A 16785-nucleotide genomic window follows, 5' to 3' on the forward strand; every position below is an offset into this window, starting at 1 on the left:
ATAGTATTTTCTCTAATGCACGCTTTTCACTCAAATTTTTCACACTATACTATACGATTTTCTACAGCCATTTTATATTAATTACATACTTAAATTACATATTCAGTTGTTTCCACATTTATCACTCTGTTTTGGCAATTGTTAGTACAAGCTCAAAACAAAAAAAGTTTTATTCAATCAGTGTCACTTCCACTATCAGAATCATTGTTGAAACAATTAGGAAATTGTTAATTTCTGATATAACGAACACTTGATCAAGATTACTTCATTTGTCAATTTATTTTTCTGTCTGTTTAATGAAGTTTATCAAAACCATTGTAGAAAATATTTTGTCTATAGTGTATGTTTTTTTCAGTCTTTTAAAAACAAACTTTTACTGCTGCATCCAAAAAGCAACAATTTTTTCCACCATAAACTATAATATATCTGAACAATAACAAAACCTGATAAAACGTTTTTCTAACTGTTATCTTTGTCCATCAACTATTGTAGTCTTTATATTCTTTATTAGCGTTTCCATTTTGAAATATCCATGGCTAGTTTAATTCTACTATATGCCTTTAAAAATGGTATTATTTTAAAACTAATCTTTTAAAGTTCCATTACATCTCTCCGTGGTTTAACACCTCTTAAATCCTATGTATGCTAATAATATATGTAGGGATGACGAATGTATGAAGGTCGAAAGGTGAAATAAGTCGAAAGGAGCTGAATATCCCCAAGTTTTTATGGATATTTTTCCAGACTAGTAGTTTTCTCTGAAATAATTGTATACATTTTTGTTGTGTATATCAATTTTTTATACCAAAAAACTACTTACTGTTTTTATCTCACGTCGCCCACTTTGTATTTTGTTGTTCTTTTTAATCACCCACTCTCAGTGCTTATGTTAATATTTAGTGCACCTACAATACGCTAAAATATATTTCCAATAATTCTCTAACAACATAATATTTAATGGTACCAATACTCTCTCTTTCCAATTACCTCTCTAATGAAATGTACTTGCAATAGGGCGCCCCCCTTAACTAGTTCCTACCCGATTAGAGACGCAATCAATTCCTGACCCTGGCTACATAACAGTTTTGACAATTCCAGTCAGAGTATTCACAAATATTAACAGCAGTTAGAAATTCATCAAAACAAGCATTAAAACAACGTTTGCCGATTTATAACCTCTAATTATTATTATTAATATTTTGAATAATTCGGCAATAATGTCAACCAGTATCAATATAAATCGAATTTTATAGACTCATTCGGCTACATGTACGGAAGCATCAGATAAAATTATGCCGTGCATTGGCTGTTATATTGGAAGGAATATATGATGATTTCTGATATGAGAATTCATATTTCTTTAAATATTAGGTGTTTTCTAAAGCAAACAAAGCTTTTTAAGTGTTATCGAATACTTATTATATCCGTAAAATATATGTATATATTTATTTTATATATACATGATAATCTTGTTGATATTCTATATATTGTAGTTTTAAAAAAATGAAATAAGTGTTATATAAAAAATATGTTATGTAAAATATATGTATATATTTATTTTATATATACATGATAATCTTGTTGATATTCTATATATTGTAGTTTTAAAAAAATTAAATAAGTGTTGTAGGAAGTCTGTAAAATTATTTCGATAATGGGAGATACTATTTTCTAAATAATCAATTTTGGTTAAAAATCCAGAGTCAATTTACGCTATGTACAATGTAAATAGACTTTATGCTTAAATATTTTAGAAATACTTACACATTAGTTTGAAAAATTATTTTTTGTTTCTGTTAATGCTTTTCTTACTATTTGTGATTGCCTATAACTTTTGTAACTCTGTAACTCTTTTCTCTCTTTTTTAGGCAACGGTATTTAATCAAACCTTATAATTTTATTTATTTTTCTATTTACCATTTCAATGTTCGGCTCTGATACTTGGACGCTGTAACAGTCTAAGTCCGCTATAATTGATATATTCCAAATTCGGTCATTCAAGCAAATTTGAATATTTCATTCCGGTCTTGTATTAAAACTAAAACAATTCTATAATAATAAAAGAAGATATCAAACAACTGATCCAAAAATACAAATAACAGTGACAGGTCTGAGTAAAATCATTTCACTATTTGAACTCCTAGTTAGTTTTATGCTCTTTAGTATACGTTATTCCCATTATATCTCTGATCAAACAATTCAGCACTATTAAAACAATGCTTTGTATTGGCTTTTAGTTTTGTCTAATTCATATGCGATGTATTTCTTTAAACTTTATATTGTCTTTGGAAAACACCTAATAATAACACATCAAATTTAGTTAATGAAAAATAAAACGAAACGACAATACTGAACAACGACTAGCAGATAATATGTCGTTACTTCAATATGATATTCAAAATAATGTTTAATATTGAGAATTTTAAATAATAGGTTATAATAACTAAAGCGGTGTAAGACTTAATTTTTGTAGATTTTTAAGAAAATGTAGCTAACAACGAACATATATTAAGTAACAACAGGATTAACTCAGTTTGTTCAACAAGTTTACAGAAGTTAGTAACACTACATACCAGGAGGTTGATCGGAATCTACCCAAATCTTTATAAGTTTTGGTTTAGCATAAAACATATACTTCTTGTCACCCATCATAATTTGTGGAAAAGCGTTTCCGTATTGTATTCTATATTTCAAATTTATAAATTTATCTCACTTGGTAAAAATGTTTAGTGACAAAAAAAAATGTTAGTTGGTTTCGGTGTTGAGGAAGTATATTAGAACTTACAAGTTTTTTTATTGTTCGATTGGCAACTAAGATAAAACTGTTTTCAAAATATTTTTATAAGATTTCACAAACGATTGCACGATTCATTAGATTTAGAGTCGATATCAAGAATATTAGAAGGGTTAATATCTTGTTATAAATTGCGTAAATGTAGTATTGAGTAGACTGTTTCTTAATTGCCATCTTAAAGTTATTCTTGGAGTAACTATATGTAAATGACGCAGGCTTGTTCAATTTTTTTCAATCAAATTGGTCCTCGTTTCATCATTTTAAAGCTATAAGGGATCGCGAAAACATATTTGTATAGTTACCAGGTCAATTTAAAAGTCCCCTGACTGACACATAGATGGCGCTACTATAAATAAATGTTTTTTAATTAGCCCTAACCCTCAAAATATGCGTGTATAAATTTGACAGCTGTCGGATTATTAATTTGTGAATTAAAGCATTTTGAGTGAAGCAACTTTTGTTATTCTGAAAAAATGAATGAAAAGGAATATCGCGTGTTGATAAAATATTGCTTTTATGAAGGGAAATACAGTTCAAGCAAAAACTTGGCTAGATGTCGAGTTTCCGGGCACTGTCCAAGAAAAATCAACCATCAAGGATTGGTATGCTAAGTTTAGACGTGGTGATATGAGCACCGAAGACATTGAACACAGTGGACACCCAAAAGAGGTTGCTACCGATGAAAACATTAAAAAAATACACAAAATGATTTTGAGTAACCCTAAATTAAAATTGAATGAAATAGTAGACACGGGCTAGATATCAACTAAACGTATACATCATATCAATCACGAATATTTGGGTATGAGAAAGCTCTGTACAAAATGGGTGCCGTGCGAGCTCACTTTTGACCAAAAGTACCGACGAGTTGATATTTCGGGGCAGTGTTTGAAGATGATCTGTATGTGACCATGAATGAAACTTGGCTCCATCATTTCACTCCAAAGTGCAATAGACAGTCATCCGAGTCGACTGCACACGATGAAGCCCTTCCAAAGCGTGGAAAAATGCAACAGTCGGCTGGCAAGGTTATGGCGTCTATATTTTCGGATGCGCATGGAATAATTTTCGTTGACTACCTTGAAAAAGGTAGGACCATCAACAGTAACTATTACATAGAGTTATTGGACCGTATGAAGGACGAAATTGCCGAAGCAGGCCACATTTGAAGAAAAAGAAAGTGCTGCTTCACCAAAACAATGCACCGTGTCACAAGTCAGTGAAAATGATGGCAAGAATCCATGCATTGGGCTTCGAATTGCTTCCTCATCCACCGTATTCTCCAGATCTGGCCCCTAATGATTAATTTCTGTTCTCATTTCTGAGAGAATGCTCGCTGGGTAGAAATTTTCGTCGAATGAAGAGGTGATCGCCGAAACTGAGGCCTATTTTGAAGCAAAGCACAAATCGTACTACAAAAATGGTATCGAATAGTTGGAGGATCGCTATAATCAGAGTATCACCCTTGAAGGGAGCTATGTTGAATAAAAAAAACTAATTTTGCTAAAAAATGTGTTTTACTATGGTAGGCCGGGGACTTTTCAATTGACCTGTAAAATTTTGAACTCGAAGAATGGATCTGGAAAAATTAAGTCATACACCCAGTAGCAATGAGACAATTAGTAAAACACGAGCGGAGTTTATGTCGACATTCTTAGAGTAGCCTATTTTAGTTTTATTGAGAACAGAAACCCTAACATATTTATATCTATATAGAAACCCATGTATCCGATTATCAAAAAACCGCCCCAATCCCCGCAACGGTGGGGCAAAGCGGGGAATCGCCGCCCCACGACGCCTATGGCGACGAAGATGCCGTTAGTTTGCGAAGAGGCTCGTCGCAAATCACCGTTATCGATCCGTACCATCCGTCGCTCCAACATCGAGCGTCGTTCACTCAAGCGGTCAATAGGCGAACTAGCGACGCAGCTAGCGTCCCCTCGCGAAAAGCTTCCGATGCATACGCTGGTTATGACGACACCTTTAGCAGGAAACCGTCTGTTGTCGAAGCCAGCGGTTAGTATAGAAAAAACTATACTTTTCTGGTGGCTCGAAGCTCATTTATGGATAAATGTCGCTATAAATGTTTTCAATATCTATGTAGATTCACTATCTTGTAGTTAACATGCTTTCTTAATGGATTTGCGTAGAAACCATTCATCAAGCATTTGGTCGAATCTTCCGTCGTTCAGTCAAACAATAGGAAAGAAATTTTTCTAGAAAATAGTTGGAAAATTTCTTTAGTCATTGGTAGAGTTTACATCGTATTGGCAATACTTATTACCACGATATATTTTTTAGTGCTTATACGGTATATGAAAGAAGCTTCGTTTCTTATTAATTGTTTATATATTTTTTATTTTTTATTTAACATTTCTGCACTTATCTATATTTAGAAATTCGTATGGAATAAATATTGTTATATTTTTATATGTTTCATTATTTATTATGTTTACATCACTTATATTATTTAAGTTAAATTAGTTAGGTTGGTAAGAAAGTGTTTTCGGTTCAGATTATTTATGGAATGAACAACATACATCGGAATACCTTTGATACCGGACAGAGTAGCATTATATATTCATTCGCGCCTTTTTGATCCTGTATGTACATAACTGCTTTGAAGCAAGAGTGATGTGAAGTAATTTTTGAGATTATGCTCACGTCAGTCAATTCGCTGTCTTCATAAGTTACATAGATTAATAACCCACAATGTATGCAATAATAATCGAACAGTACATTTTAGCTCAATGTATTGACGTTTGAAAATAACTCAAGAAAGTGCAAATAACTTTATTATTCCAGTCGCAGCTTTTTCTTATTTTTCACACTTGCAGTATAGTGTTTAGAGATTTTACTTAACACCACTACTCTTCTATATCATTTGCATCAATAGTTGATGTTTCTTTTACTTAACACAGTAATTGTTAAATGGTGTATTTAGCAATTAGTATCATTCTTTTATTGTTAAGAATAATTACTTCTATTTTTATGTTAATTATAAGGAACAAAGAAGTAATTTAATATCACCCAAAAATAAGCACCTACTTTTTTGAAATATCAGAAGTTGGTAAAAAGCATATAATTTAAATTATATTGTAAACTAAATCACAAAAACTTGTATCATATTCTACAATAAATCGACAAAAAAATATATTTCCTCTATGAGTGCACGTGCTATTAGACAGTATGACGAATTTCTGATTATTCTCAGTTTTGTAGATGATTTTTGTAGCAATCGTTTAACAGTTTTAAAAACATTGTAAATTACTTTACTCCAAAGTATGGCATCTGCACGTAAATATGTGTTGGCTATGGTATTGCCATCGCGGAATATGGGGTATTGATTATTCTCCTGATTTCTCATTCCCAAACTTCCGTGTATTCCAACTTTTGAAGGATTCTGTTATTTGGAAGCAATTCGGATCCATTGAAAAATTGAGGTGGTGTAGAGAGAATATTTTCACCACCTTTCATACTTTTACTTCTACAGTGATGTTAAAGAATCGCTGGACCAAGTCAAGAGAGTTTATGTAGAAAAATACAATCATTAGTTTTAACTGGAAATAATAATATTTCATTGTTGCACAGACATTTAGCTTCTCACTTCGTATAACAATCTATTGTATCATAATCTTCTTAATCTCAGTTAATTAATATGTTAATTAGTCAGTTATTTTGGTATTCATATTCTCCTCTGAAGGCGCTGACAATGGAAGATGTCTTGATGATCATCACTCCAAGACATAACCTTTCTGGCAATATATATGCTATTAAGGAGGTCAAAATATTCATTCGCAAGAAAGTCAGGCGTTTAAGAAAACAGAATGTTTTCAAGGATATCACGTAATTGTTTGTATAATAATGAACTTAGAATACCTCAGCTTCTTTTTCATTTAAAAACAATCAATTTACGAACGAATTGATGATCAGTATACAAGGTACTTTATGCTAGTAACTTTATGCTGTTTTATATTTTCTTTCATAGTCATATAAAGTTGCATTTATCGATAATGTAACAAAATACCAAAATGTACGCTAAATCAGCGAAAATCAATTGAAGATATTAGGTTCAGGCCTATATCTTCATATTGCTAATTTTCCAACTACAAATGTCGATAATAAAAAACAAAATATTTAAATTAGTTTAACTAAATATAGAATGATACTAATTACTACAATACCATAAAGCAATACACGCTTAGAAGAGAGATGTAAAATTACAATACATTTTTTTAAAAATCAAGGAATATTTACAGGCGTTCAAAGACATGGTTCGGTGAGACATTCCCCCTCCACCGCTGTACCAACCGTCACGGTACAGACCGAATATGGTGACGACATTCCCGAGGAGGACCAACTGCAAGATGACCAGAAAGACCTCGACCAATACGAGGACGAGGATCAAAAAGAACAAAGACCGAAAATAACCGCTCAGCAACGATGGCTGTGGGCTTACAATAAGATCATCATGCAGCTAAATGTAAGTTTTCCTAAAGCCTATTTATATAAGTACGTTACGCGTAATAGACAAATAAAAATAATTCTGTTTGTCCCAAGGTCGGGCGGTATAAAAGGGGTATAGTGGCCGGGAGAAGGTTGTAGAGTCGTGGTGTTACTCCCGACAGGGCATCGGTATCCTGGCGGGTTTTAAAAGCAACTGGTGCGGCGTTAATGCCCCAGTATTATTTCGTTAGATGGTTTTCATTGAAAATTATGGCCTGTTCTAATGGAAATGCGCCAAGAAATTCTAATACTAATCGAAAAAACATATAAATATATTTCTGGTAATATCCGGAAATATTAAGAAATAATAAAAGTAATAAAAACGACATTAATTTGAACTCTATGATACATGTACATGCTTATTTTTATAACTGTTATGTAACTTAAGATAACTGGGAATTAATTTTCAAGGATATTTTATGAAACATACTGGTAATAACTTCGTCAAGAACAAATAATTATAACAAAGAACAATATGTGTTGACATTGCATCGAGTAAGAGTTATGTATTCACAGATTCTGCATGTGGTGATGCATTGTCCTATGTACAACATATATGAAAATGGCTCTATAGTATATCTGCCTTTACAAAATATCTCCTGTCGTTGTTTTCTACCATTTTTGATTAAACATTATGCTTTAATAATATAATAGATCTATTGAAATCATTTTTGTCTGGTGTGCGTAAACTATCACATATTGTTATAAAGACATGTTTTCCATAAATTATCATTAACATGGTACAGTTGCTAGTACTTTTCATTGAATTAAATAAGAATATCCTAAAAAACCTTCCTAAAATTGTTCGTAAAATAGCTGGTGCTATATTGTGTGTAAGTAACACCATTTATTGGATATCTCTCAAAATTAGTTGATGACTAATTTTGACATTTTGATATGACAGATTCACAGGGAATAATATCTGGTTTATATGACCACTTCAGTAGTAATTTGGATCTGTCAACTTACATAGATCGTCAGGTACTATAACTGTGTCAATAAACAATGATGTTACATTGATTATTTAACTTCAATTAAATTGAATTAACTAACTTAAATTTAATTTTCAATTATCACTATAAACTTTTTTTAATTTAAATAAGGATATTCAATCAATCTATTAAGAGATAACTTGTTAAAACACACATTTGTAAGTGTTGATTAATTAAGATGTAGTTGTACGTTTCTCCGCATAGCAAGAAATGTATCATAAAATGTAAACATGTGATGTAAATAAATAGTTGCTCAAATTCAAATATTGGTAATACAATATAACTAAAAACTATAAACAGGCATTTAAAAATATGGAATGAATATAAACAGGCTGTGTGTGAATTATTAACGAAACTATTTATTCTTTTATTTAAAAAACTGAACTGTATCATTATTTATGGAATTGAAGTGTGTAAATGTGCGTGGCTTCGCGATGTGGTAAATGTATGAGTAATGTTGAATTTAAAGACGTGAATCCGTTGCGATTAGTAACATAGACTTGCGACCGTCTTGCTTGGACAATATGTCATTCATGTCTATATTGTTCAATTTGAGTTAAAACATATCGGTTATTACTATTACTTGCCGTTAACTCTCAAGACCTCACTACTGGATGATTGATATAACACCTGGTGAACTTCGTGTGCGTTACTGTCACACTATATAAGCAATTATGTTTGTTAACATAACTTTTCATCCAAAAAGCTACATTTTGGCAAGGGATTATTTTTCAGTCAAAATGAATAATGATAGAAAATGGTTTCACAATAATTTTTTGATTTTGATTTCAAAATATTCATGAAAATTGTATCACAAGGACGGTTTTCTTAGTAGTTTAGCTTGCATTGGTGATATAGCATCATAATAAACAAAAGGTGAATGGATATCATAGATTGAAGCACGTCAACCTGTTCAAAGTGAGAACCCCAAAGTAAACAAAAAAATTAGTTAGAACATTTTTGTTGAATTTTTGTTGTTAATTCAAAGCAAATCATTTTAAAATAGAGTTACTATCAAACAATAAAAAATTAAGAAGAATATGAGAGTATATCGCTATTATTTGTTTTGTATAGTATTACTTATATTTGCGTTTACTGTTGTTTAATAAAGCCTAATAAGGTTTTAGATCAAAATTTATTCCTATATTAGCGAACTGGAATACACGCTGTCCTATCCAAACAATGGCTTTTCGTTAATCGACACAATTCTTCGCTCTTCCATCTGCTCAACATGGTTTTGGAAGGTAAATTTGCAAGAATTTTTCGAGTAAACTAATTCGGTGCCATTGATTGCATTTCTTAAATTTATGATGTAAGTCACTGTAACTTCTGCCATTCTGTTTAAACGATAAGTGTGGACTATTTGTCTTACTATATATTACTATCTATGTATGTAAGTCCGAGTACGTCGACCAATATTTCCTCTTCTTTCACAAAAATCGTGACAGTATTCTATGCAAATATCTTTATACGAGTCACTAATTGAATATCTGTGAACTGTAGTTGTGATAATCTTATAGCATTTTTAATTTCAAAGAATTTGAGAAGGGCTAAGAGAGGATAGACACTGTGCACTTTTTTGTTATATGTTGTTATATTCGAACATTAAAAAAAATCAAAAATCTACGCCACCTACTGGGTCTGATGTTGAATAATTTATCTAACCTATATTCATCTAAATCATCATCCAGGCCTACATAATTCTAGAGGTCCGCCACAAATACACGTAAAAAAGAATTATATTAAAAATATTAAAAATAACTATGCTCACATTTGTATTAGTTATTTGATCATTACCAAACTAAATAATAATATATCATGTTAGAATCTTTGGGTAGAGTGACAAGCAAATATATTTTATCAGCAAATAATATCAATACGAAATATATAATTCCGAACATAAGAACGCTATTAAATATATAAATAATTACAATTATAATAATTATTAATATCTACACTTGTATTGAGTGAATATGTTATAATCTAAAAGAAATCAGTATCTTCAATGCAAGTGTTTATCGCATTATAATTAATTCGTAATATCTAAACTATTTTCTAATATTTTATGTAATAATTATTCAGTCAATACATTCAAATGATTCAAATCTAACTCTGACTGGCGGGTATCACCAACTACATTATAACATGATATTAAACATTAGTTATAAAATTTATTATTTTGTTAATCCTTTGACTATCATGTAATTTGTCTTTTGAGCGTTTGAGTGTAGAAGCGTTTTCGCCAGATTCTCTCGCTTATCCATAATCCATAACCAGATAAGATTAGAGCCCAGCTTCTGCATCAACGGCTGTTCGGTTGAAATTATGTTGGCTGAACGCACTCCAGTGAGTGCGGTGGAAGAGCAGGGGACCCGGTGGGGATACTGCCGACGAGTTTCCACATGCTGATCGACCTTTTACGATAAATAAGTTGTTCTGTCTTGTGCCGGCCCCAGTGCGTGTGCTTATGCCTTGCCGAAAGAAAGGCCTGAAAAAAGATAACGCGACAATCCGCGACGCCAGTATCGCAAATTGCACTAATTTGACTCTAACGACGATCCCTTTTGGTTAACATTCAGGATTTAGTTCATTCTGATTAAATAGTCACGTTCTGTTATTATATCGTATTTCTTATACATACATGTTACGCAAAAGAGCTGATAATAGTTGTTAGTTGTTTAGTTAAGAGGTGATTTTATTAAAAGCAAATTTTATCTGAGAAGCTAAACAATAGTGTTTTGTGATAGTAGGATCAGTTTACGTAAGCTCAATATATTGTATGTTTATAAATATATACATTAAATAATTGATGTATTAATATTAAATATAGCTAAAATATAAAGGGTATGACCATCAAGCCTATTATCATGCATAGACTATTCCACTGTTACATTTTAATGGAATATTTTTTGGAAATATTTAACTGAAAATTAAAACAAATAAAACTAAATAATTTTATAAAATAAAATAACTAACATTAAAAGAATCTAGATAATATTATATATTTTTAGAATTATTATTAGTAATTCATTAGAAATAATACATAAAATAAATGTTAATTAATTTTAAGTAATATAGTATCTCACATACATCAACATTTTTAGTTTTTTGCTTTAATGAATATAAGATCACACACTCACAAAAAATTATTAGTTTATATACACTAATAATTTACTATTTATCTGTTTATCTTATTTTATTGATACCTCTTTAGAAAATGCAGTTTCTGGATAAAATATATTTTATCGCCTTTTTAAATATTCAATTATAAAATTATAAAAAGAGGCGACAGGTAACTTAAAAAAACAATAAATAAATAATTACATAAAATAAAATAACTTACATTAAAACAATTTAGATATTATTATATATTATTTATAATTATTATCAGAAATAATTTATTAGTAATAATGCATAAATTAATTGTTAATTCATTCTAAAAAATTTAATATCTCACATACATTAACATTTTTAGATTTAATGAATATAAGATCACACATGTCATAAAAAAATTGTTAGATTATATATATTGTTAAAATTTTGTTATTTTATTGTTAAAATGTAGTTTCTGGATAAAAAATATTTTATCACTCAATATTGAATATTCAATTCCAACTAAACAATAAAAAGGGGCAACAGTTAACGTAAAGGAAAAAAAAAGGAATAATTACATAAAATAAACTACCTAAAATAACCAATAACTAACATTAACCATCTAGATGTAACATTTTTTAGAATTTTTTTCTTACACAATATAAAATAGTACTTTATATTATAAATATACTTTCTAGTAGGGGTGTTGGCCACCGAAAAATATAACGATATTTTGATATATCGATATTTTAAAAAATACCAATATATCATTTTCGATATTTTTAAATATAGAAATGTTTATTTGAATATATTTTTGCAGCAAGTATGAGTATAAAAAACATCGATATTTTACACAAAATATATCAATATTTCTATCTTTTTTTTTAAATATTATAAAATGTAGTGACATTTTGATGGACTTTTAAAATTAAGTATACCTGTTATTACCAATTTTAAAGATTTATTAAAAATTATATTTAATTTATTTTGAAAATCTATCGAAAAATATCGGCTAAAAATATCGATTTATCGATACATTGGCCAAAAAAATATCGGTCAAAATTATCGATTTTTTTCAGAAAATATATTTATTATTTTAGATATTTTTTCTGCATCCCTACCCTCTAGCAGTTTGTGATATGTATATATTTAATGAATATAAATTCACATATATCATAAAAATACTATTACATATACACTGTTCTATTTTTTTCTTTTCTTACGAACATTTATGTACACTCAATATTAACAAAATTCTAGAATTATATAACAAGAACAGAATATAACTAAAAATAAATAAATATTGGTAAAAAATAACATGTAACTAATAACAAAACAATCTAGATGTTATATTTATTTTGAATTAATTTATTGTTATACATCAGGATAATAATGCATACAATAAGAGTAATTTTTTATTGAAAATATAGTCTCTAGCAGACAGTGAAATATTTAGATTTAATGAACATATTTTATGAATATAAATTTGCCTATAATAATTATCAATTTGATTTAAAAAAGTCTCTAGTAAACAACGCCTTATTTAGATGTAGTGTACTTCAGAATTCTAATAATAATATTTTTATTAAGAGTATATTCTTTCAATAATTACAAACTCTTAATCTGAACTTATGCTCAGATGTATAGATTTTCTCTGAATTAAGTATAATTTTCCAAATACAGTTGGAAATATCTGTTTGATTTGTATATTTTATTTTTTTGACAAATTGAATATATCATTATATTACTAAATCAGTATATACATATTTAAATAGGTTACTCATTAGTGGAGATTATTTTTCCCAACATTCTGATATTACAGTAATAATAAAATAATATTGTCTTCGTTTTCAGTTAGAACAAGTTAAATCAATTTAAACCAATCAAGTTTCTAAATCTTAAAAACAACAGCTTTTAATAATGTTGCTCTGTGATGTACCTAAGTTGATCTAGGGGTTGTAGTAAACTTTTATAAGGAATGAAATATATTTTCCACTTTTTTCAGGATGACAGAAATCTTAGTATATTTATAATAAACCATGTAGATATATTTATAAAAATAACGTAACATAGTTTGAATCAAACTTATCACCTGAAATATTGTTATATCATCACTTTCAATAGTTATTTTTTTTTAGCAATGCAACTTATAACATAAGCTGTGATCAAAATATTTTTATATATAAATCGCTAGGGTATTTTCAAATAGGATTAGTTTATATTTTACGATAAATTGGCAGGAGCTATATGTAATATATTTCAGCGTCAGTAACAAAAGCAGTTTTTTTAATTTTTAAATGACATAAAATGTTCGACAAAAACCTGCATTACATTTTGTTTTAAAAACGGTTTTTTTGATTTGAAATCTTTTATATGTTATAAAAAACATTCAGTGAGGCCCTGCTCGGCATATATGTTTCTAATTGGTATAAATTGTTTAAAAAAGCCAAATGACGCATAGTCCTCCATGCCTGAGTCTTTAGCCCGTTCTTCAGAATTTGCAGCTGAAACACATCAAGTAGGTCAAGAATTTCGAGGTCAAAATTAGTGATAATTATTGGCTCTCATCATTGACTAATTTGGATCCATTAATTCAAATTTAAAATGACAATAAAGAATTGTCTCAAAGTTGTCTTTTTTAAATTGATGGTAACAATTTTTTTTTCTAGAAACAGAATTCATATTAGTGCATCTGAACTCAGGATTTCTCAATGTCAAAGTGTTATTAGTTATCATCAGTTAATACGTGGTGATTATTACAGAATATGAGAAGATTTAATAAAATTGAAAATCAAGTTAACAAGGATTTAAGAAACCACCACCAAAGCAAATCGATAATCCAAGAGGTGATATTGACAATCAATGATCAACCTGAATTTTATTTGTTTGACGAGTACGCCATTTTTAAAAGCATGATGTCTAATATTCTATCAAATATTCTAGGTATATTATTTTGCAAGCTTCATATTGACCTGATTTAATGCCTTTAAAATTGTTGTTTTCGTTAATAGAAAGACTGAAAGAGAACTATTTTTATAATTGTATTGTTGGAAAGTTTAAAGTGCATATGGGGGAACAAGCGAATGTGTAGCGAATTATGAGCTTCTAAAAGCGATCGAAGCTGCAACCTGATCTTAACAGACATAAAATGAAAAAAATAAACAACGTATTACAAAAAAAATAGAACCAGCTATTCACAAGGCAAGGTCATTCTTTTACATTACAAAACTCAGTCAAAGTTTACAGTAGTGACAGCAATTCTTATTATCATCTAACTCGTTATGACTTATAAATACAATCAACTCACATACAAATACAGGAGGGATTAGAGGAAGGGAATATAAAAAGTATCTGCTTGCCTTCTCTTTCAAAGTCTCATTATTATTTTAGCACAGTGTAGTTACAAATAGAATGTAGTCCAAACTTTAATTAGTTATTCTTAAATTATTAATCTGTATCATAAGTCCTGAATGTTAACCAATTGTTTTTTTTTGTTAACGATTAAGTACTATCATATTTTAAGGGGACAGACTTGTCAGTGGCAAATGCAAACTTTATTGCAGAAGTGACATTGACCGAAAAAGATGAGGGTACATTGGGGGTCGAAAATTTGGGTCAGTGTTATCGGCAGGAAGTACGTGAGACATATATTCGAAGTGCACGATAGGCAAAACAGTTCCAACAAATTCGTGGTACGACTTATACCGGCTAATCGCGTGTTTTTAATTAATGTTAATTCCACGATTTAAGTACTCGGTGCTTTGTTTACCGTATGGAAAATCAGCGATCGATTATGCACAAACCGGCAGATTAAATCAGATAATGTTTACTTTGTCGAACACTCGTTAATATCCCAGCTATTTATAGACTTTTTTCTCTTCTGACTCCGATAAAGCGCGTGAATCGCAATAGTGAACAAAATGACCGAGGTTGCACATCCATCACCATCGAAATCCACCGACTGGACGGTGCTATTTCCGCTTAAAACGGGCATATTTCGATCAACCGATCGTTTAAAAAAGAAAATGGTGAAAAGTGCCGTTGAGGAAACGCGGTTGAAGATGCGTCGGGGATCCAGCATGTCCGATATCGATAAATTAGCGCAGCAAAACGGTTTGTCCGACTTGGTACGGTCTTCCACGACCACCCAGAAGCTTTCCGTGAGTCCGGCTTCGGTACCGCACAGTCCTTACATGTCCAGGTCGTTCCTGAGCAGCACAACGACTGTGAGCGTTCGAGGTAGTATCGGCGATCTGATGAATCAGAAAAAATACGGCAGCAGTCAGTGGAGTGTCCGCAGTGAGACTCTGGTCGCTAAAACGGTGCCCCTATCTACAGTTACACCCCGACAATCGCCGCCACCAGTAGAAGATTATCCATTCGCCCCAGAGATCACATTCAATGATGAAGAAAGTATTGATGGACCTCTGACAGCAGCGCAACGTACTCAACGACTCTCAAGGCTGCTAAAGCAACGAAAAGCATATTTATTAAATAAAGCGAAATACTACAGCCAATATCAGTGGGTATGTTTCTCTTCTTCATATAGTTCATATACATATCATTCATTCATAACATTATGAAAATAATTTTTATATGCCGTCATGATTGTAGGAAATTCTAAAATTTAAATAATTTTTATTTTAATACTTTGTTACAAAAGATTGTTAATTTGATGGCTTAATTTTGATGGCTTTTCCATTTCTCTTCATATAATAATAGGTTTACATTTAGTATTATTGAGTTGTCAGTATATATAGACCTTAGACCTAACAATTTTCGACGTTCATCACTTTGATTGTGTGATCTGAAGAAATCCTCTGCTGAAACCTATTAAACACTTTTAAAAATCTATGGTGAGGCTACTGCATCATATTCTAATAGTTAACTATAGTTTTAAAAATGTAAAAGTGGTTCTTTTGAAAACAAGGAATTACAAGAATTGGACTAAAATCCGAATCAAACTCTTGAAGATCCAGATAGATTAACAATTGTTGCATGTGTATTTGCGGGCGATTGTATGGTGTGGGAAATATCTAAATGAGATCCATCTACATCGACACCGAAGAGGAATATTTATGGTAATGAAATGCATATGGCGGAATTAGCAAAGTTGTGGTGTAATATGAGCCGCTGAAACCCGCCGTCGATTGAAACTATCACAGGTTTACCGCAGATCTGCAATAACGAACAAAAATCGTCATCATTTTGCATGACAAGGCTTCGTCATCTTTTGTAATTGTTGTGAAGGGTATTGTGTTGCAACTCGACTGAAAGGTTCTGTCGTCCCAGTGTATTCATCAGACGTAGCGCCTTCTACTTACCACTTGTTAATATCGATGCAGTATGGCTCAGCGGATACATAGTTTCAAAATGCCAAAGAAGTATGAAAACGGATTA

General features: G+C 30.6%; 1 protein-coding gene across 1 annotated transcript in view; it reads left to right on the top strand.

The window, feature by feature from the left end:
* Window positions 1–16785, top strand: part of LOC143195759 (uncharacterized) — a 257592-nt gene that overhangs the window by 177141 nt on the left and 63666 nt on the right. The window contains exons 14-15 of the mRNA XM_076403199.1: window positions 4511–4810; window positions 7054–7277. Of these exons, the coding sequence (XP_076259314.1) occupies window positions 4511–4810; window positions 7054–7277 (524 nt within the window). The remainder of the gene's footprint in view (window positions 1–4510; window positions 4811–7053; window positions 7278–16785) is intronic.

Source organism: Rhynchophorus ferrugineus, unplaced genomic scaffold (genome assembly GCF_030347505.1).
Source record: "Rhynchophorus ferrugineus isolate W39M unplaced genomic scaffold, kcgeb_rfMv2 rfM4, whole genome shotgun sequence".
In the NCBI taxonomy this organism is placed as follows: domain Eukaryota; kingdom Metazoa; phylum Arthropoda; class Insecta; order Coleoptera; family Curculionidae; genus Rhynchophorus; species Rhynchophorus ferrugineus.